This window comes from Chlamydotis macqueenii, chromosome 1, assembly GCF_036417535.1.
Source record: "Chlamydotis macqueenii isolate bChlMac1 chromosome 1, bChlMac1.mat, whole genome shotgun sequence".
Classification (NCBI taxonomy): domain Eukaryota; kingdom Metazoa; phylum Chordata; class Aves; order Otidiformes; family Otididae; genus Chlamydotis; species Chlamydotis macqueenii.
Genome location: NC_141556.1, coordinates 132381576 through 132396487, shown reverse-complemented (window position 1 = coordinate 132396487; position 14912 = coordinate 132381576). Strand labels below are relative to the sequence as shown.

Below are 14912 nucleotides of genomic sequence, written 5' to 3'. Positions count from 1 at the left end.
GCTCTCGCTGGACACTGCTACTCACTGATCTTAAAAGCAAATCTATGTTTTTAGGAGTCTTAACAATAAACCATGGGCATCAATAAGTAAACTAAATATTTATAGTCACGATTCTGTAGTCAAAGAACTGCTTGACAAATTCAAACTAGTTAAATAATAGCCTATTGATTCCCAGTAAATTGTACACTGGTGTAACTTGTTCTTCTACTAGTAGATCAAGACTGTAGGAGAGGGAAATTTACTTTTTAAAGCACTGAAAGCTGGAACAGACCACAGTGACAAGAAAAATAATCTGGCTAGATTGGACGTGTTCGTTTTGTTTTTTTAACATGCGCCAGCAGCGGGGAAAGTGGTAGTGCTGCTGCAGAATTTTAACAAACTTACTGAAGTTAAGGGATTAAAGAATTCCAGCCATAGTTAAGTTTCCACCACAACTACAATACAAATGAAAACTCTGAGATCATCCCATGCCTCATGATTTGCGATTTTACATGAACAGAACAGAAATTTTGTTTCTGAGGTCAGAACTGTCAAGCGCATAGACACTTCAACCGTTTCCAAGTTTCACAGAAAAAAATAAATCATACAGGCACTTTTGAAAATTTGTATTGAGCAGTCATTTTAAAACTACAAATAAAAGTGGTTTCAGCTCTCTATTTATACACAATTCAGTCTAACATATTCTAAAATCAGCGTTGCTAGCACTCATCCATTTGGAAAACGTAATCAGCCCCTTAATACATTTGCAACACCATTATCTACATAACCAGATTCGAGATAACTCCTTTGAGTTTTATAACTGATGGCTAAAAAAGTACTGAAAACCATGAATCTAACCATGGCATAGAATCTAGAGATGGACAGCCAGCTCCAGCATTCACTCAGATAGGTAAGATGTAGATTGCAACTCAGATGGGGCCACTGTACTACAACAAAGTTCTCTGACACTATCTTATAGATACACAAAAAACCTCTTTGTCTCTAGAATAAATGAGATCTCTAGGTGTAAAGTGAAAGCAGTTTCCTCCTGCAGGTCTTATACCCCAACATAATGGGTCTATAATGCAAAGACAGGCACACAATCAACTTCAGTCAAGGAATGGAACTGGAGAGCTTTTAAAAACAGAAGTATCAACCTTGCTCCAAATTAACATGTTTAAGGGCCAAAATATATTATTTTAAAATGGTGCAGATGGTTGCCTGTAATACATTTAAAAAGCAAACCACAGTCTTTCAAGGTTATCTTTTTGCAATTTGATTCTGATTTATTAGTTGTTGTCTAGACACCTCCTGCTTACCAATTTTGATACAGATTAATTCTGTATAAATTTGAATACACTTAATTTAGACAGAGATGTGCTCACTAACATGTGCTGTACAAAATCAGCTGCACCTTACCTGATCCTTGTTTGATGACAGGAGCTGATGGAGGCGGTGGTTTCTTCGGTCTCTAAAATTCAATAACAGAAGAAAACAGATTGCTGTAAATGCCTGTAAATCTCATTCATACAAAGGCTGGAGTTAATCATACATTGCTTAACAATAATAATTACACGACTTGAGACTACAGATCTACCACACATTTTCCCGGAAGTAACTTCATTAAAATGAATTTGGAGAGAGGAAACAACATTAACAAATACAATGAGTTTTTTTCTACTTTTGCAATTGAAATGTCCTGCTGAGGCAGAAAAAAATTCCAGTTTATGTGCCCTAAGATTAGAGAAATGCATGACCCTTGATTAACCAAGTGAAGAAACCTATTTATTTAAAATTTAATCTTGTAAATATTCCAAGCCATTTTGGAAAAAAACCAAGTAGAATTAAACAGCTAGATGTAGCAAAACCTGAAGTGTATTTTTTCAGACTCATAAATGGGGCAAAAATGCAGAGCACAGGAAATGCTGCAAAGGTTACATTTCATTCAGTCACTATGATACATGTACAGCTCCAATTGTGAAATACACTTATGAGAGTTTCAGAAGTTTGGTGAAATGAAATAAATTATTCCAAACAATCTGTACTTTTTACTTTTACCTTCGCTGCTATGACCATTTTCCTAATAGATCTGTGATGGTATGGCTGAGAAACCAAATCAGTGCCAGAACCATTTTTCTTCACCTGCAGGCTAGGGGAGGAGTGCCTTTCCTTCTACGTCGATGTGTGTGTATGCACACACACCATACTGGCATTCACCGTATATATCTTGGAATGAACACAAAACCAAATGGAGCACAATGCCAAAACAAATGACATACTTTAACTCTCACTCTTAAAAAAAAATATATATATAATAAAGCCTAACTTAAAATTAATATTTTTTTTCTTTATATGTCCATCATTTTTTCTGAGAAGGTCCTTATTTCCTTTGCTACAGATTGATCACAATCACTGTCACTACCTTGCTGGCTATGCAACACTGGATATTGCCCTGTGGAACTACCTATAAGATGATGTTTCCAGAGATGCATAGCTTTGCCAAACATCAACCAACTGTTGATATTTTCTATCAAACCCATGTTGACTTTTTCCCCCTGTGTTATTTTCTATATATCTGCCAAATGTCTCACCTACTTGCAAGAAAGATCAATTGTTTTGCTGACTTGTAACAATTACTTCAGCCTTTGTCCCAGAACTCTCAAGTCTTGGTCTGACTGTCGACAGGGAGCAGGTTTTCTGTGAAGCCTCAGCCCTTGTTACTCACCCTTCCTGGAGATCTCTCTCAAATCTAGCAAATACATTCATCTCTGGAGAAAAAAAACCACTAGTTTTGCACACACTGAGCAAGCCTAACAGCTTAAATCTTTGAAGTTGCCATCCTGCAGCCTAGGTTTCTCTTACCACCTTATCCTAACCTGATCGCCTCCTGTCATTAACCTGAGAAAGCTGCGGCCAAGAACTCAGGAGCTTAGAATGATCTCTAGCCTGGCTGTCATGGACCATTGTCCATGAACAGTGAGTTCCTTACACTCTCCGAGACATTTCTGCATGAATTTAGGAAATATGGTTCAAGGTTTAAATGCAGAGAAGTGCTGAAAAATGTGGAAAGGAAAGAAGACACGGACAATGAAGGTTTTGTGATATCAATTGGGGGTTTGCTTAATAATGGCTACAGAGTTAAATAGTTGCTGTTGAGGATCCAACAGCACAATATACACATTTGGGGCGCTATTCTGGAGTGGTGTGAGCCTGATACCATTGACTATCCATATGTCAGCAGGTGGAATGTATGAGGTGCACTCCTTTAGCACATCTTTTGGCTTAGCTCTCATCTGAAAGGAGTCTAGCTCATGTCCCGCGAGATCTGTCTTCGAGGGAAATGAAATCATAGTAAGTGCAGATGGACAAGTGAGAGCTTCACTAGAAATTCCGCTCTTGATTAAAACTAAAATACTAATGTAGACAAACACAAAGGAGAAAGGATCCTATGATTCATCTGACAAAGAGGCTTTAACTGGAAGTTGATGAGGGAAATACATTGTTTCACAAAGGCAGACAAAGATCAAAAAAAGGTAGTGTGAAGGAGCCTTAAGACTGCTGAGATAAACAAGGAGAAGCAAGGAGGAATTACAAGGGTCTGTGGCTGCATGAGATAACCGAGAAGGTGATGGAGACAGACTAGAAATGAAGACAACTGAAAGGAAACCAAGATTGGTGGCAAGAAGAGAACAAAACTACAGAGCAGGGACAAAGAGTGAGGAGGGAGAGGAAAACAAGCTGGATGAAAAAATTGAGGGTAGGGATGGAAAGTAAATCCAGATGGTGATTTAGACTCAGGTAGTGAGCTCAGGGGAAAATCCTGTAATTGAGACCACCTGAGAGGTGGAGACTGGGAGTAGGCAGAAAGGGCCTGGGACAACTAGCCATATGTGGAAAAGAATCAGGATTGGAAAATTGGGGACTGAACAAGGAGATGGGAAAAGATCCAAGCTTTTGTTCAACAAGCAGAAGAACTACTGCAACAAATACTTTCAGACCACGGGATGGAATCCAACGTTTCTGAATCACATCAGAAAATGTCTGACAAAACCCATGGAAAAGTATCCATTTCCTTCCCTTCTAGCACTGGTTCAAACAAGGACAGACAGTCTACAGTCATACCAGTTACTTACTCACCTGGCCAAATCTGTGCCATTTTAAAATTAATAAAATTTTATTCTTCACATTTACAGCAAACCTAGCAGCAATTTCTAAGTGCCTGAACATTTAATTTATGCTACAAGTTATATTCATTGTACTCCAAAGAAAAGAAAACACTTAAAGACACACAATTTATAAGTTCAAAAAGACTGAATAAATTTCAACAAAAAAAAAATGGATAGGAGTAAAGATTTTTTTCTTCTATAATAGGCTCACTATGTCTTAAGGTTTATGATTTCTGTCTCTTCTGGAAATCACCTTCTTTTATTACTAGGCCTAAAGCCAGGATATCCACTCTGGTCTGGAATTGCATTTTCATCTCCCACAGTTTTTGCTGCTCTTCTACCTTCATTTTCAGTAATTATCATGTTAGCTTCTGTGAGATGTTTAACAGTTGCTTTATTAAGCTTTCCAAGTTATTTAATTTTTGCCTCTGGCACCCAACTTTATTGCCAAAGATTGAAGCTGAGTGTCAGTAAGCCACAGTTTTATCACAGAAGGCTTATGCTGTCACTGTGAAATACTCATCAAAAGTCTGATTGCAAGCTCGTAATATCCCCCTGATGACGGAAAAGGTTCCTAAAAATGGAATCGACTTTTGAGGGAAGTAATCCATTACTTTCTTCAAGAAAGATGCAGGATTTCTAAAGATTGTTTGGCAAATAACAACGCCATCTCTTTCAAATAAGTAGAAGCTGAAAAAGCTGCTGCATAGATTTTATACCTTCTTTTTTAATAATTCTGAGAGGTAAAGAAGCATGGCTCTGAGATACCAAAAGCTCACTGTTGTCTTTCAAGTCTCACAGTTGAAATTTCACCCTTTTCAATCTAGAAGAGTGCTTGACTGCTGGCAATCAGCATGCAGGTGGTACATTAACTTTTCTTATTCCACCACAAAAACAATGGAGAAGAGTTAACAATTCTGGTCGTCATTGCATCACCTGACTCAGCAAACTACCCATGGACCTGTAGTCCCTCTCTCTCAAACTTAGGATGCAGGACAGAGGGCTTTCAGAACAATGTAGTGGAGGTGGACTGAGTGGACGGGCCAATCAAACCCTTCAAAGAAACTCCATAATATTACTTTGAGTTTCACACGTTCTCTTCACAGATGCTTTGTAACCCAGAAATTTGTTTCCTTTAATGTTTTTTTGTTATTAAGTTAGAAGTAAAACTTTGTCAAAATAACGTATCTGAAAAAGAATTTCTTTCAACTCCACTTTCATTCTGTATTTTAAAGTGAAAATGAAAGAATACATTGCTTACCTCTTTTTCAAAATCAGAAGGAAGAAGCTTGACAAAGTTATCCGGAAACACACCTCGTCTGCCATTGAGTTCGCCTTCCCACCAACCCACATCAATGCAATCCTACAAAACAGTAAAATAACATTAAAATCACAATGTGCTTTTGCGCTGAACAGCTTTGTGTGCTGAAGTGCTCTTTTGCATTACATCCTGCCTTTTTGCTAGAACATAACAATTTACTGGAGTGCCAGGTTAACAGGGTAATCTACCAGATAAAAACTTCAGTGATGACCCCATATTACATTATTATGTGGAGCAGCCAGGAAAGAACTATAAACATGCTGTAAGAGCTCAAGAGCTTGTCTGTGTCTAAAGCAAAACACTATTTCACCATTTAATCTATTAAACTAGTAAGCATTTTGAGCATGTATGATACTACTTCTCTCTGACTTCATTTTCGAGAAAGACAATAACTTAATTAAACATCTTCTATCCCAGGAGGTTAAAAAGCTCCTTTATTTCTCATACTTTTAAGAAAACCTTGACATATTAGAATTACTTCTGAGATTATTAAATTTCATCACAGCCCAATTAAGAAGGCATTATACACCTGATCAGTATCAAGCATCACCTTTTTCTGCAGCATTTTTGAGCAGCACAATGTGGTATGTGTACCAAAACTAAGTACAGCTAAATGCTCACAATAAGTAAACTACTACTTCAGCGAGTCTAAATTATGAACATTCAATTGTTCCTTGAGTCCTGGATGGTAAGATTCATACTCACTTATTTTTATGTTTGCTAAATAAAGAGAACACTTCCAGTTGAGATTTTCTATGTACTTCTCTGAAAGCTGTAGCTGAACCAATTCAGCTGTTTTCCAAAACACAATTATGGGCAAGTCACCCATTGTGTGCTCAGTCTTAAAACCATTTCAGCCAATTTTAGCAGTTGGCTCAGCACCAGGCTGGCCAACCCTTCTATCCTCTTGAGCAGTAGCCCTAAATCTTCATGTGACTCACAGCCATGCAATAAAAATTACACACGTGAGACATAAGGCAAAAGGAAATCCCACAAACAGTGCATGGGCTGGACATGATGAAAACTCATCAGGGATCTCCCCATTCTATGACAGGCAGGGCTAAATAGGGTTGGGTTTACACCTGGGATCCCACATTATCTAGCAACATCAGCCTTAAGCAATCACTGCAGCATCACTCTTTCCACAGCTACAGATCTGGACTGACCAAACCATCTGCACCTGCCCGGTATATCCAGCTGTCCTGGTAGCAGAGCCACACTGGAACTGCTCCAAGAGTTCAACATGTTGGATGTTCCTATTCTAACATTTCTAATCCAACCCTGTGGAAACTCTCACAGATTTCATTAAGTACTTTTTCTTGTCAAAAAACACATTTCACCTCTGTTCAGAAAAGATCAGTTGAAATTTAGTAGCTGTGTTCTCTGAACACTTGGTGGTACTGACGTAAGTCTAACAGTTCTAACTCGGGGCATCCTCACTGTTACAGGTTGGCCTGTGGTGAGGATTTTCCATCACTCTGCTGCAGAAACTGAGTCGTTCTTTCCCTGCAAAGATTTTATCTGGGCTGTGGAAAAAAGAATGACAGTGTACAAAGCTGACTTACTACAATCACCTGTCTCTTCTTGCTTTTCAGTGAAGTAAGAGTGAAAAAGCTGTGCATCTGGAGCATCACAATATAGGGACAAGAAGGAACAGAGGGGTATGGATATAATAAAAGTAGGGAAGAGTGGGCAGGTAGGTTAGGAAAAGGGGAGAGGCAACAACACGCACTGGATAATTATATACATTTTCACGGAGAACAAAGCTAGAAAAATTGGACAGAAGCAAATGCAACAGGCCAAATTCTACAAGCTTCATATAAGGTATGAGGCAACATCCCTCCAGAAACAGCACTAGATCAAGGGGTTCAGAATCTTAACATTCTTGTGGTGTAAGAAAATAGCTTTAAAAGCACTAATTGGAAGTGTATGTTTATCTACATAATTTGTCTGTGAAACCATACCTGTTGTGCAGTACATGTAAAAGCTCTAGGGTTAAAAATGTCATGCTCACATCAGTCACTGTTGTAGCACGTGTAGAGGGGAAAAGACTGTTAAATATTCACTAAAAGTCAGATCTGAATTTTTTTTTTAAGGTAAGTATCCAAAATGAACAAAGAGTTTAAAATACAGCCACTCTGGTCTCCATCTGCCTAGGAACAACCATACCATGCCTGTAAAACTTAGAAAAGTTTTGAAGATAAATGTTTATAAATCATGCACACACTACAAACGTATGGAGGGAAAAACGTAAGAGGAAACAAGTATTTCTTTGTCTAGAAGAAGTAAATAGCAGTTTAAATAGGGGACAGGATCCAGTGAAAAAAATCTGAATGTGAATAGGCAATAAAAGATTGCATGAAAATAAATGTAAGCAAAATGGCCTTATTGTTATATTTCCATGAAATCATTTGTTTCAGCTGCTACAGGGATGAGAGAAGAATGCAAGTAAACTTAATGAGGTATACTTAATACCAAGAGAAGTCTTGAAAATATTGTTCACAATGACTGTGCTTGTTGGTATTTTTCTGTAGGTTCTAGCGCATAAACATTGGATGGTATTTCAGAGAAAACAGACCAGCAGTAAAGAAGATAATTGCTTTTATGTTTTGTGGGGTTTTTTTAGTTATTTTTCTGGCTTAGGCTTTTTATTTAGCTTATTTAGTCTACCTCATCTCCTGAGATAAAGTATGTGCTAACTAAATATGCAAGCTAAATGCATCATGTCTTTTTTTGGTAATTTTTTTTGCCTCAGATCTCAATAGTTTACTCTGATGTAATGTGTTCCTCATCTACAAATACAGGCACTGAACAATCCCTTCATTCTCTTTCTGGTTGCTTTCTCTCATGCTCAATCTGTGTTTTTCTCCTGTATTCTCCCTTCTTTTCAGCTGAGTGGCCTTCACCAAGGACACTCACCTTTTCTAGACCTTCCTGGAAGTTATTTAGGAGGTATTTACTGGTTCTGTTAGACTGTCAGGCCTTTGTTAGAGAACAGCACGATTCTTGACTAGATGATGTTTTCAAAATACTTGCTGAGAGAATAGAGGGCTCCATGAAGGACCAAGATAATCAGCTAGTCATGCATGGCACGAGCAGGCGCTGTGCAGGATTTTGCTCTTACCACAGAGCCAGCGCTCCTCATTCCTGATGTGAAGGCACCCTCCCACTTGGCTCTATCTCCTTGCGCAGCCTAGTAATCAGTGCACTCAACTGTTCTATCACATGGCGTGTTTTATAATGCCCTCCACTCCCTATGCTGCTATTCTGAAATTGCCAAAACATTTATGACCCAATTTAGACTTAGAAAAATATTAAGAATAATTCAAGCATCCAGAGATGAAAAGCTTGTGCTTCGACTGATAGCACAGCTTAGCGCTCGCTACAGCACACGACATCACAGATATTCTTTTTAGGTCAAATGGTTTTTATGCTCCTAAGGAACACAAATCTTACTCTTACTTCTTAATTTTATTAACACACATGAATTTGTATTCAATGCTTTTTTTAAAGCTCATTTATTTTCATGAAGCCGCTGTTTGTGTTACACGTTCATTAATCCCAAACAGCTGCAGGTTTGGCTTTTTCTCCTCCCCAGCTTGTCTCTCAGGGTTATGCAGCCAATCACCACACTGGATTCTCAGACAGCAAGTAAATCTTTAGGCAGTTTCTCTTTAATTTTCTCGTTTACTTTATTTGCCAGAGGAGGCTTCTGTGTCACAGAGCAAAAGTGAAAAATCTCAGTGGTGGTGCCCTCCTACCACTTAAAACTGCAGGCTCGCTGTGCCTCAGCAACCTCTGGAAGCCCACATATGATGCCGGCAGCAGGTACGTCTCCATCACAAGACAGACCACCATACAAGGATTCCTGAGTTACAGCTCCACAACCTGCCTCAAGTAGGAACAAATGACAGAGCTATGAAACACAGTCAAGGCAACATGATTAAAAGAATGTGGCTGCCTGTGAACACTGAGCAAAAGATACTCCACTACTTCTAGATCTCCATCAGCCATGCAATACTAATCATCCAGTCTTATTAAACATTATCTTCACACAACCAAGGTCAGCAAAATGGCTGTAATTTCAAAATGGAGATTTTATACAAAAGCTGTCAAGCTAATACACTCCAGTATCAATATTCAAAAATTTATTAACAAACCAAGTGGATCTCTGCTTTATCTCTGTGTTATCCTGCCAGACTCATAACAATGTAAACAGGCAAAAAGCAGACGCTGAAAGATGCCAAGAGTTTATGAAAAAAAATTATTTCAGTTACTAAAAATGCATCTTAGTTTAAATAAAGAAAAAAGGAAAACAAATTATTTACAAACCTGAAAACTAAGACATGGCAGAAAAGTAGAAATTGTGTTTGACAGATACTAGAGTTCGTGCAAGGTAGGTGTTAGCTGGGACAACATTTAGCTACTGTAAAAAGCAGCTCCTACCAGAGCCTGACTCAGAGACTGTACTCACGTACTCATTGCAATGACAGTGCAATCAAATACCTTAGGGAAATTCCCTACCAGTTCAAATTGCCAAGCCTGGTTTTACTGTTCAGGCAGAGGCAGATTTACAAAACAGAGAAAACAAAAAATCTAGAGGGAAATTCTAGCATTTTCTCATTGAAACACAAATCTTGGTTTTATCCTCATGTCCAGTGACGTAGCTTTGTTCCAAAATTCTGCCTCTGATTAATATAATTCAAATGACTTTTTAGAGAACAAAGCAAAAGGAGGGATGAGAGGCAAAATGAAAATAAGGACTGAAAATCTCTTCTACTGCAGAATCAAGATCCATTCTAATTCCAAGCTCACCAGATCCCAAATAAGTGATAATAAAGTCAATACACTGGATTTATTAGCAATATTTATTTCCTTATAAGTCTTAAGGTGAAGATTTGGACAGAAAATGAGAAAGACAGAGGTGCTGAGGAATTTTTAGAGGAATTTTAAAACTTCATAAGAAATAAATATTACACAAAATATAAGTTACTAATATATCAACCTGAGCTGAAATTCTTATCTAAGTCAGAAAATACTGTAAGAGGAATGGGTAGATGTGAGAGAAATGGCAACTGCCAGAAAACCAGAATACAACTAGCTTTTGTCAACATGTTGCCAACAATTTTAAGTGTATACACAGGTGAACTAAAAAACACCAGTCCTCTTCTTGACATGAAGAGTAAGAGAGAGAGAACTATCCTTCACGTAATCAGAAGTGAGATATGCAAGCTGTGAAGCAAATTGTGAGAGGGAACCATCTGGAAAAAACAGACATTTGTTTTTACAGAAGGAAATATTAAAACAACAGAAAATAAGAAAACAATACACAAATCCCAAACCAACGATAAGATAAGAAAGACAAGAACTCATTTGGAGTACCAGATTTTCCATACTGTAACTGAACGTAAGTGAAATACAGGAAATACATAAGTAGGGCTGACTAAGAGGTGGAAACAAAGAGTAACTTGTAGGTTGAGATAAACACAGTTTACTAGGACAGCAAAGAAAAATATAATAATAATAATATATATATTAATGTATAATAATAGGACAATAAAATATACAAATGCACAATTTCTCACCACTTGATGATCAATATAGCCTGTCCTGTACAATGATCATAAAACAGAAACGGGAGCCACCTCAGAGCAATCCCGAGAGAGAGAAAGAGAGCAAGAGCGAGAGAGTTGTCCATCTACCAACCCCCCTTCCATACTGAGCATGACGTCTATGGTGTTGAATACTTTCTGTGTCCAGTTTGAGTCAACTGTGCTGGCTACACCCCTCTTAGCTTCTTGCACCTGCACGTTAGCAAAACCTGGGAAGCTGAGAAAGTCCTTGATCTCCTAGCAACAACTAATAACATCAGTGTATTACCAACATTCTTCACATACCAAATTCCAAATTCCATACTAAATCCAAAACACAGCAGCTACTAGGAAGAAAACTAGCTCCATCCCAGCTGAAATCAGGACAGTTACTTATTAAGCTCAGTTACTGGGACTGAGACCTTACAGTATAGTGCAAAATGTGTTAAATACTTTTGAACAAAATGGCTATGATTTAAAGCATTTGGTTAGCAATCAAGTGCTCCTCGGCAGCATGTTCATTTTAATATCTGGCAATAAGGCAGAATGAATCTCTCAACAACTACCTAACCCGAGATAATTTAGATTAAAGAGACAGTCCAACAGACAATAAATTAGTCTTCCTAGGCACTCCTGGAGAACACCTGTTTTGCCTTTACGTACACTTTCTTGCAAATACTCCTGGATTATGAAATACTGGAAGAAAAGTATGAGAGGAAATCTCCCAGTCTGGCTCTGTTTGGCCCCTAACCCAGGGATTTATCCTGCTCAGGTCCTCAGTCTATGTCCCAAAAGCCTCAAATCCTGCATGGATCCTTCCCAGCTCCTGTCAGATCTCATGTCCAAGCCATAGGGAACCATGTATCTGATAATGCCAGCTGCATCTTTTAAAGCTTAAGAAGTCAAACGTATTTTTTTTTCTTTATCCTTAAGCTCCAAGGTTCTACTAAGAATTCACCATGTCAATGTTGTATGGAAGGAAATGGAGAGACTGTCAGAAATGGGACATTATTTGAGCTGTGGTTACACTGCTCTTTCCAGGGAGTGTTTTTTACTGCAAGGCACAAGAAGATACTTCTGCAGAAGACACAGGCTGCTCAAGAATCAGTCCAAGTTATTTGGCCCTGCAGAAAAGAAACTGGCTGAGAATAATGAATGACCTGCAATACCCAGGATGTTAGGGTAGAGGATCGAGCATATCAGATACATTTTGTCTGTTAAATCTAATTCAGGCTAGATCTAACCTTTTGACTTCAAACTCTGTGAGTAAATAGTTTAATCAGTAATGAAGCTGAAATGCTTTGATGAAATATTTGTACAAACAGGAAAATGACATTGCTCATTGGACAAAACAATCTCTTCTGGGGTTTCACTTCACTTGCAATGTTCAGTCAACAGAATATCACGGAGAAATAAATGTTCCACGTCATAAAACCCCAGCACTACAATACTCAATTTAAAACTAAATTAGCCAACATAAACACGAAATGTGGTGGTAGTAACAAACATAATTTATGCCTCTGATGAGTCAAGATACAATATTTATGTAATTACATTTTTCTGTATTTAGAAAGATGATAAAAACACAGAACAAAACATTTGAAGGATTACTTAATGCAATTACTACTTACATCACAGACATCTTAGGACCAGGGGCCTAATTACAATTACTAATTACTTGGCATTGTATGTGCATTTTTACTTTCCCTTTAAATAGCTCTCCCTACCCTGAAAAGGTTGGACCAGATAATACCATCAAACCAGCAGGTGAACCCAACATTCAGGATAAAAGAAAGGATGAAGCTAAGCAGTGAGCCTAAAGCCCACATAAAGCAATAATCACAGTTTTCCAGACGCCTCAGCATTTCAGTGATATCTTTTGTAAGCACAGGGTAGAAAAAAATTTCTTTCCTTTCTTATCTTAAAATATGTCACCTTTTTAGATTAGCTTGGCTGTATTAAACATACTTACAGATAAACCTAACTCTTTTCAAATGACGCAAATCTTGAAGCATTGCACGCATGGGGGATCCTGCCACTTCACCTACATAACTTGGCATGAACTTCCATTTGTCAAAATTCAAATTTGTGACTTCTCAGGAAAACAGAATCCCCTTCCCTGAAGGCACTGCTGTAGCACTGCAATCAGTGACAATAAGAACAGGAAAAAAGAACTATAGTGCATATTTTTAAAAATAATATTATAAATATACTAACAGCAAGATCATTCAAGCGCAGGCTGCTCCCCTCTCCCCTGTACCAATCTCAGGCTTCACAGTTTAAGTGCTCAGCTCAAACATTTGTGTTTCAGTAATGTTTCTAAAGGCATCAGTGAAATGTGAGCTGCACCTTATTAAATATATTGTCAGGCTTTATCTCTACATAGACCTTACTTAATGCCCCATTGCTAATCACAGCAGCCAAGAAATGCTGCAAGATACAAGTAAGTGTTAAACTTTTATTCACGAACATTTAAAAGTCTTGGCCAAGGACAACCTTCAGGCAAGAAGAAGAAGGAGAGGACAATTACTCACAGTCTGTTTTTCCTATAACTTACTGAGTATATCAAAACATTTTAGAAAATTAAAATATTTATTTATTTGACCATCAGTGTCCCCACAAGTTTTAGATAACTGCTTTATATCATTTATATGAGGAAACACTCATGCTTCTATGCAATGACATAAGTTTTACTCCACGCACTTGCCACACACATTAGTAGCAGGTCAAAAAGGTTTCATTCTGCAGGACCTACTCCGGCTACCATCCCATGCCTTGAAATCCAGCAAAAATCCAAACCTTCTCATTCCCATAAGGTGAAACCTTGAGAGGAAAGTTTCAGGTTAGGGCCAATCTCTCAGCAGGCTGCTGACTGCAGGGGCAATCCCCATCCTCCTACCACCCTTTCCCACTCACACGCCCCTGCGTGTCCTGTGGGCAAGGCGGCCGGATGCAAGGCAAGAGGGTAGTAGCAGAACCATCCCTTTCAGCAGACACCTACCATCAGCCATGTAAGACTGCACTCTCAGCACTGCACATTTCACAGAATAATTTCTTGTATTAAATCAGCAGCTTTGGTACGAGCAGGTTTCTCAATCAGCTAAGGAGGCGGGAGGTCCCGGGGGAAAAACTAGTGCTGAGCACAGTGTAGGGGGCAAGAACACAGAAAGCAGATTAAATATGGCTATTAGGTCTGGCCAAAGATGTGTTGAATAATTCATGGTTATCTCAGAAGAGAAAAGGGCATGCCCCAAGATCCTTTATGGTATTGTTCTCTCTGAGGGCAACTCCTATTTATTTCCAAAGGCGAGCAGTAACTGCTTTTATTGCTCACATGCTATTCTTTAAAGACAAAACATCATAAAAGCTTTCTTAAAGCAAAACATTACTTGATGTTTACTCCCTGTACTCCTTTCAATTTCTGTATGTTAGATTGTTGCAGAAGTTACAAACGCTCAAAGTATCTTGTATTAAAACCCCAAATAGGGGCATCTGCATGACCAAATACTTAGTGTCAACACAAATCCACGGTGTTGCTTTGATGGAAAGGCATTTTAATGCTTTATTAAACCAGATCATGTATTTTTCCCTGCATAACCTGAAGTTTTTGTATTGTTATATTAGTAAATTCATTTCTAAAAATGTGATAAAAGCTTTTAGCTGTCAGTCAAGGAAAACCAAAATTACCTGAATGACTATCATGAAATATGACTAACTTCCTCCCTTCTTTCAAAGACAACCTTACGCTACCATACTTCTACTTTGAGAATTTCTGTTTTCTTGGCCAAACAGCTTTATTTTTCATCACCTCAAATATTATCACTCTTTTTTTACCCAGAGAGTGAAAAATACCCA

The 14912-nt window shown here is 38.2% G+C and overlaps 1 protein-coding gene across 3 annotated transcripts in view; it reads right to left on the bottom strand.

The window, feature by feature from the left end:
• SH3KBP1 (SH3 domain containing kinase binding protein 1) overlaps positions 1–14912 on the bottom strand; it is a 239903-nt gene that overhangs the window by 29345 nt on the left and 195646 nt on the right. For all 3 annotated transcript variants that reach the window (XM_086767422.1, XM_086767439.1, XM_086767432.1), the window contains 2 exons: positions 5407–5508; positions 1399–1450 (listed from right to left, as the gene is read on the bottom strand). In XM_086767422.1, the coding sequence (XP_086623548.1) occupies positions 1399–1450; positions 5407–5508 (154 nt within the window). The remainder of the gene's footprint in view (positions 1–1398; positions 1451–5406; positions 5509–14912) is intronic.